General features: G+C 36.1%; 1 protein-coding gene across 1 annotated transcript; it reads left to right on the top strand.

The window, feature by feature from the left end:
- The first annotated feature begins 6,866 nt into the window (after positions 1 to 6,866).
- LOC113752182 lies at positions 6,867 to 7,577 on the top strand. The gene has a single exon (XM_027296312.1). It carries the CDS (start codon positions 6,867 to 6,869, stop codon positions 7,575 to 7,577), a length of 711 nt encoding a protein of 236 aa, XP_027152113.1.
- Positions 7,578 to 8,202: the final 625 nt, after the last annotated feature.

Genomic DNA, 8,202 nt, shown 5'->3' with positions numbered 1-8,202 from the left:
TAACGGAATCCGGTAAGTTTAACGACCGAGACTGTCATCATTTTCATTAAGTTTAACGAATTTTATTAGTTTACAATTTAATTCAAAACATAAGATGTCGTTTTGTATGTTTTAAAATCACGGGAGGTTTTTCTGTGTATTAGGTATATCACAGGGGACTTTTTTGTTTTCAACCCTATATATATATATATATATATATATATAAAATAATCTAATATCCTATGACTATTGGATCGAATATAGTAATACTTCATGACTATTAGATTAAATAATATGCTCTTAATCTAAGAAAAAACCATCTAATCTCACCTATCTATTGCTCGCCTCCGTTTCCTCTGTCTCCCTCTCTATTTCATTTCAATTTCTTGAATGTTAATTTTATTACTTGAAAACAAAATTAGATGACACTTATGTTATTTTTGAACTCTGTATATTTTAAAATATTTTTACTTTAATTCTTCACTGTATGTTTAGAAAAATACCTACGAATACCCATTAGATACCTAAACTCACGAGGATCTGGGTTCGGATTTATTTTTCAAACCCATAAGGGTTTCAAAATCTAGGTTTGGGTGTAACTAAATTTAATGGGTTTGGATTTAGATCAAAGGGATCTAATTCAAATCCTACCCATTAACATGCCTACCCACCTCCTTGTGTTTGAGCTGACACAATGGCTTAATATCTTGAACTTTTCTTGACTAATTTTCTGACCTTTAATTACGTAAAAGTGGCCAATATTTTGTGAACCAAGACCCGATTTAGCCAGGCTCGTCTACTCCAGCAAGTTGAATATATATCCACTGAAAATCAATAGCATTTGATAGCAAAAGGGAAATCAACTGGAAAGCAAGTCGATGGAAAGGGATACAAGTTCACAATAGCCAGGTTGTGCATTAATTATAACCACCATTACTCTCCATGCAAGTTGCCACCCAGATAAAATGACGAGAATGGTTCCAAAATGATCAAGAATCCATATAACATCTCATCACAACACAAGAAAATGACTCCCAAACTGAAAACTATTTGGTTATGGTTGTTCCAGAACTTTCACCTATTGGTGGTAGCTATGGATTGCGGTCTTGTTTTGAATAATCTAAATGGAGATCAAAATATATAGTGTAATCCTTGAGAAACAGATATTGTGATGTAGGCCAAAGACAGTGTCTGTTACATTCTTGTTCGGTCTATTAAGCTATAGTGATTATCAAATCAACAATTACTTTTTGTGCCGATGGAACATGCATGAAAAGGTTGCAGAAAAGAATCAATAACTTGGTAAGTTGCAATCGCTTATACAAGGGAGATAGAATCCACATATTTCTTCCCTTCAGTGATCGTTAGAAATTTGTTCCAAGGATTGATGAGATCAACGTTACCTATTGCGTACGTTCGAAAGTTCTAAACTTACACTTTATTATTATTTTTGTTGGAAGAACTTTGATGGTTTAATCTTTATTACATCAACAGTACATGTAGTAGGTTAATTAATGTATACATGAGATTCACTAGTGTACAATTTATCAGTATATCAACAATTAGTACAATTATCATTTGCATAAAATTAGTTATCACAAATCTTTCATAATTTTAAACCTTTCTTTGAAATAAACACACATCGACTCTAAATACTAATATACTATGCATTGTCGTGTTGACATTCCCTTGCTAATTTGACAGAATGCACAGGAGGGAAGCATGCAAGTAGACATGCATGTATGATAATTCATAATATGCAAGTAAAGCACAAGAATAATAAGGCACTGGCCTCTGGAACAAACATTATTGCATGGCTCCGCTCCTTAAATTTCCATCCTGATAGTGATCGTAGTAAAATTCTTGTATGATATGTCAAAATATCCTTAGACAGACATAAGCAGCAAATGCAAAACGATTTACATGTCGCAGACATCCAACCTAAAAGTAACCTGATTAGGGGCAATTAGGGATCATGGAATTGGAGCCAATGACCAAAGATGGTGAGGTACAAAGCAAAATTTAGAGTGGTGCCTCATCTAAGGTCTAGACAAAACCTAAATGAATTACAGCCCATGCCACAACTTGTGTATTATTAGGCGCCAACTTAGAGCTGATTGTAGAGGTCCGTAGCACAATAACTGTTAGGATGGACAAAATATATGACAAGTACATGTACTTATGGAGCAAAGCATCCCTTACTGCAGCTGATCCCCAAATGTTAAACTATTTCTTTTCAGCCATCAATACCAACACATACAACTTTGAAATGAAGAATTGTAAGTGCTTATATTTAGAAGTGGCAAAATGGATATATGGATCATAATTGGTTTCATATAAATGGATCATGGATTAAATGGTCCAATCCGTTTGAATCCATATAATAAATGGCTGTATATGGATTGGATCCAAATGGATGATGGATATCCAATTTTCTATTTAAAATTCATTTAACTAACACAGCTAATTTCTTTAACTAACACGCAGCTTAAAATGACACTCCTAAGTTAATTAATAGGATGAGTTTTGATAACCAAGAAAAATAAAAACAGAAAAAATGGAAAAAGAAAATAAATAAAGCATGTAAAAATTTGGAATACGCGGATTGAGAAGAAACCTTTGACCGCATGAGTTGGAAGAGCTGAATAGCGTCTTTGGACTTGGAGTATTTACTCAGCATCATAAAAAACAGTAGTACTACCAAAACATGCTGGGTTTGCTCGTTGCCTTCCTAAATGGATTTAGATGGATTGCATGGATTATCCACTTAAAACCATCAAACCAATTGGTTTTATTTGGATGTCCATTAATGTCCATCTAATTTTTTTTAGTAATCCAAAACCATTTAAGTGAGATGGATATGGATGGTTAAATGGACATGGATGGAAATTGCTCCCTCGACTTATGTCTAAATATACAAGTCAAATATGAAACATCAAAAGAAAGATATGAAAAGTGATGTACCAACCCAAAAAACTTAAATACACAAGTTAAAGATGAAACATCAAAACAAGATGAAAAATGAAGTTCAAATCCCAGAAATTCTAAGCCAAAGTTTTGAGTGCCAGTCGTCAACGATTGATCAAAAATTACTAATGAGCAACTTTTGATCAAACTTTTATTTCAGGCTATTATTCTTACGTCAATTGCTATCACCATGGAGAAATGGTATTTGGACTATAGGATAAACCTCTGTTGGGACGCATCATACTTCCACATGAATGTTATTTTAGAAGCCTTACTGCTAGGACTTGAGTGTTTCACATTAAAGATTTCTGCGCCTAGATCCAGTGGATAGTCAACTGCTTCAGAGGTATCCAGCTCGCAACTAATTAGCCTCTGGTCTTTGCCCAGACTATTGCTAAGTTCCCTGGCCTTTTCTAGTACAAACTGACATATATAGGTAAGAAAATGATCAGCAAAGGAAGGTTAGTACATTGGTCGAGTTAATCTGTGTAAATATGCTATGCAATCAAACAATATTTTTAATGTGCACAAAAGTTATTTAATTTGCATGCTACAAATCATACGTCCACATGATTGTAGTTTGAATACATCGATAAAGAGGGTATCACTAAATTTATATATTAATAGGTAAGAACAGCTTACCTTACTCAATCTGTCATGAATAGCCATGTCCTGCGCAAGAATAATTCCATTAGGAAGTATAGTTTGAAAAGAAAAATTAAAGGGGAGATTATAGATTCAAAAGAATATTTAATGAACCAGATGATGGATAGAACACCAAACCTCGACTGGTAGCTCATCCGTAATCTTCGTCTGCAAAAGAATTGAAACTCAGAAACGCATGCATAGAGAATAGAGAAAAGGGAAGGGTGTAAAAACCCACGTCCTTGCTCATTTTTTTGAGTTTATTTTGCTCAATTAATTAAAAAGGCAAAATTACTATGGGTGAAAAAAAATAATAATATAAATTTATTAGTAGGATAGGGTAGAGGAGTAATTAGGGTTAGTAAGGAGATGAGGCAGGATAAGAGTTCATAATAAACTAAAACTCTTATCTAAACCACCTATTAGTGGGAAGTGCTAGCGTTTAGGATTTTTATCAAAACAATAGAGAGAAAAATAACACCATTCCTACCTTTCCCTTGTCTGCTTCCCTTAGAGCAAGAATCGACTAAGAATAGAGGAGAAGGAGAAGATGTCGTCATCGAACAAGCGGATAACTAAGCGCCTAGACCTGTACGACACAAGTTTAGAAGGCCTAAGGTAGTTCCACTCGAGCAACCAGACAAAGGTAGGTGGTACTTACCTTTCTGAGATTTCAAAAGTTTAAAATAAAATTTTTGTCATCGATTATATTTTTACGTGTTAATCTGAATTGATTTTTATTAAATGATTTACTTAACTGTTTAAGCAAGTTCTATTTTGACTATAAAAAAAAATGGACCATGTGACTTATTTGAAACTTCTTGATATGTTATTATATACCAAATGAGCTATATTTTTTTATGAAATCAAGAACTATACGTGTGACGTGTGAAATGAATTTATGTCAAGAAAAACTCAACACAGTCACGGAATAGACGGTAGGGGCTATAGTCCTGTCTAATGGTCATGGTAGCCTTTATAGAGTCCGGTCGATTGACAAGGTCATGGTAGTATAGTATAAAATCCGGCTGATTGACCATGTATGTAATGAGACCAATTGATAGTCATGAAACCTATTAGTCGCCCACCTAAAAAAAGGTTTAATCCCTAGGTTGAGTACTCAGTAGCCGGTCATTACATGTACTTGTTATGAGCTGATATGAAATGATTTATAAAGTGATATGAAGAGACTTATGATTTTTCATATATAGCTATCAATAAGATGCTTTTAATTTTTTTTTCACTTGTTACTACTGATTGCTTTATAAACAACGTTACTTTCATGATTATGGGTGTGAACGGTGTGCAAATGATTTGATTTATATCTATATATGTACCTATAAAGTTATGACTGCATGGTCCAACAGAGGGGTAGATATTACCTATTGAGCGACTTGTCGCTCAACCCACTTTTTATCATCTTTGCAGATTTTGAAGAGTATGAGTTGATTTATGTAGAAGACCCTGAGGATGACTTTTATTAATTTCTAAGTGAACAGAAGTTACCAAGCTAGTTACTTCTAATTGTTAATTTTATTTGCTTTTGTTTCCACTGTTTCAACTAGAGAATAAATGTACGAATTTATTGGATATTCATAGACTATCATTCATATGAGATTTGTATCGTACTTTATCTAATTATATTATTTAGTACTTTTAAAGTTTAGTATAGTGTGATGTTGCCTTGTATTCTTGAGAGAGACTTGAGGATACGGCGGATGTCACGTGTCTGGCACGTGCGGGCTCGGGGCGTAACATTTTTAGTGGTATCAAAGCCTAAGTTCGAAATAATACTATAAGATAGAACAGTTTAAGAAACGAATGGTAGTAATTAGTAAATTAAACTTGAAAAGATCTGTGTACCTTAGAGAGGAAGAAATCAGGACTAATAGTGTCCCATCTGGCATTGTAGGAGATGGCCGAATCGGTACACGGTGAGCATCAGGATTGCGACTGTCCAGTTCATGTGACGGGATGCGATGTGGCCCGTCTTAGGAAGAGACAAAGATTCTATAGGGACAGGTACCTTGAGGAGTTAGAGAGAGCCATGGATGGAGCTAGGAAGGCTCATACGTTGGCTGATCGAATAGCTGACCAAACGCACGAGATCTCGACGTTAATAGTGTCGAGGGAACACATGAGACAGAACATGGAAGGTTCGTATGGAGAGGTCCTCCGTCTACGAGAGGAGGTCAATAAGTTGAAAGCAGAAATGGAAGTACAGAAGGGAGAAGCTGATATGTATAATGAAGGATTTGAAGATGTAACTTCCTTACTTTAGAATCGAGATACGGAGTACCAAGCTTTAGCAATGAAATATGAAGAGAGAAGGCAGTGCGTGATGAACTGGATAGATGACCACCAACCACTTGCACCCCAATGCCTGGGTGGAATCATCTGTGGCCTGATAGTGATGTGGACCTAGATGACGACCCCGACGAGGATCCTGAGAACATGCCCGTAGAAAATCATCAGGGAAAAAATGGAGTTGAGGACCAGGACAGTGCTGAGGGGGGTGTAGGAGACGGAGCAGTTGTGGATGCAGACCCACCAGCGGATGAGCAGTAGAGTTGGTCTAAGAGAGATTCTATTTAATGATTCATTTATTTTCAAGAACATTAGTAGGTTGGTGAGTGATTGTTCGCATTGATTAGTTTTTCTATCCAATCGTAGATTATAATTAGACGGTTTAGACACTAGATTCGTTAGATATTTCCAGAATAAGTTAGGATATTAATTTCGATGTGTAAGAAGTCAACCATTCTTTTCATCTTAAGTTAGTGAATAAAATCTCTATTTTAAATTTTATTTATTTATTTATTTATTCACCTATTTTATTTTTTAGGGTAGTATGCATAAAATATACAAGTAGATAACTTTAGTTGTGTCGTTTTAAAAATATATATTCATATATATATATATATGATAATAATAAATAACAATAGAATACTTACTTTAGTGTGGAACTTATCTATTTGATTTAGGAAATGGCATCAAACACTAGACGTGGCGGAAATCACAATGGCAGCCCTAATGGTGAGAACGACAATGGTAATCATAACCAAGAACCATATCAAGAAAATAATAATCAGAATATAGGTTACCAAGAGACTGGATCAAGTGGGCATCAACCCTACATGATGTTACCCGCAGAATTAGTGACTGCACAAACCGAGGTAGCCCAAGCATTATAAGCCCGGACACAATTAGCACAGATTCTAGCTGTTCAAACCCAAAATCATGGACAAGGGGGAACTCAATCATATTATGAGAAAATGAAAAGGGTCCATGTCCCTACCTTTGATAGAACTCTTGACCCGGATTTGGCAGAAAAATGGTTAGATGAAATAGAAAATAATGTTGCACTTTTGCAAGTGTCGGAGGAGATGAAACACTTAATCATCAAACCCTTTTTGGTAGAAGAAGCCAATAAGTGGTGGGCAACTCTGGAACCTACCGTCGCCCCATCAGTAAGTTGGACAAAATTTATAGAGGAGTTTCTCAAATACTTTTTTCCACCGGCTGTAAGGATGCAGAAGATAGATCTGTTTAAAAATTTAAAACAAACTCCAGGAATGTCTGTGGTGCAGTATTTGAATAAATTCACGGTATTAGGAAGGTTTGTCCCATCAATAATGGCAGATGGGGAGTTGAAAAAGTATAAGTTTATAAGGGGGTTGTCGAGTAGAATTCAAACTAGGGTGAACACCTCTTATACCCCTACATTTAATGATGCGTTGGACACCAGCATTAAAGCTGAGGCTGATTGCAAAAGATTAGATGAAGAGGGTAGGAATAAAAGGCCTAGACTAGGGAATGAACTTGCAGTGGCGGGAGCACTGAAACCTGGCGAACGGTTCCGCTTAATTAAGAAAAGTCGTGGGCCATCACCGAAAATAACTGGAGGAAACACCTTTCCTGTGTGTAAAACTTGTGGAAAGATGCATCGGGGAGAATGCTGGCTTAAGACAACTTTCCCCACGTGAAAAACTTGTGGGAAGATATACCGAAGGGAATGCCGAGTTGGAATAGGAGCTTGTTTTGAATGTGGACAGCAGGGGCATAGGGCTATGAATTATCCAAATAAGAAGGTAGAAGGAGATAAGAGCGGCAATCTCACTGATAAGAAGCCAAAAGTTAACGCGATGGTGCATGCCATGACCGATGTTGAGGCGGAGGTGGCAGGCAACAAGGTCACATGTACTCTTCTAATTAATTCTGTGCCTGCATACGTGCTATTTGATTGTGGAGCTAGTCACTCTTTTGTTGCTAAGAAATTTACAAAGTACTTGTGCATGTCTCCTAAATGGACGGACCATCCCTACCGAGTGGCTGCTCCAAGAAATAGAATCCTAGTGTCTCATACTAGGTATCCAAACTGTAGTGTGAATAGGAGATTAGAAGTGGACCTAGTACAAATAAATATGAGTGATTTTGATGTTATCCTAGGAATGGATTGGCTAGCTAAACATTTTGCACAAATTGATTGTAGGAAGAGGGTGTTATTCATGAAACCGAACGAGAAGGATTTCTCTTATCAAGGAAATGTTGGTGATAAGAAAATTCGTAAGTTACCTCTTCTATCTGTCATGCAGACGTATAGAGCAATAA

Source organism: Coffea eugenioides, chromosome 11 (genome assembly GCF_003713205.1).
Source record: "Coffea eugenioides isolate CCC68of chromosome 11, Ceug_1.0, whole genome shotgun sequence".
NCBI classification, from domain to species: domain Eukaryota; kingdom Viridiplantae; phylum Streptophyta; class Magnoliopsida; order Gentianales; family Rubiaceae; genus Coffea; species Coffea eugenioides.
Note: the sequence above shows the minus strand (reverse complement) of the source record. Positions and strands in the feature narration are given on the sequence as shown.

Bases quoted from the DNA above. Each gene is read 5' to 3' on its own strand.
- LOC113752182 (XM_027296312.1), top strand. From the start codon at position 6,867: ATGAAAAGGGTCCATGTCCCTACCTTTGATAGAACTCTTGACCCGGAT.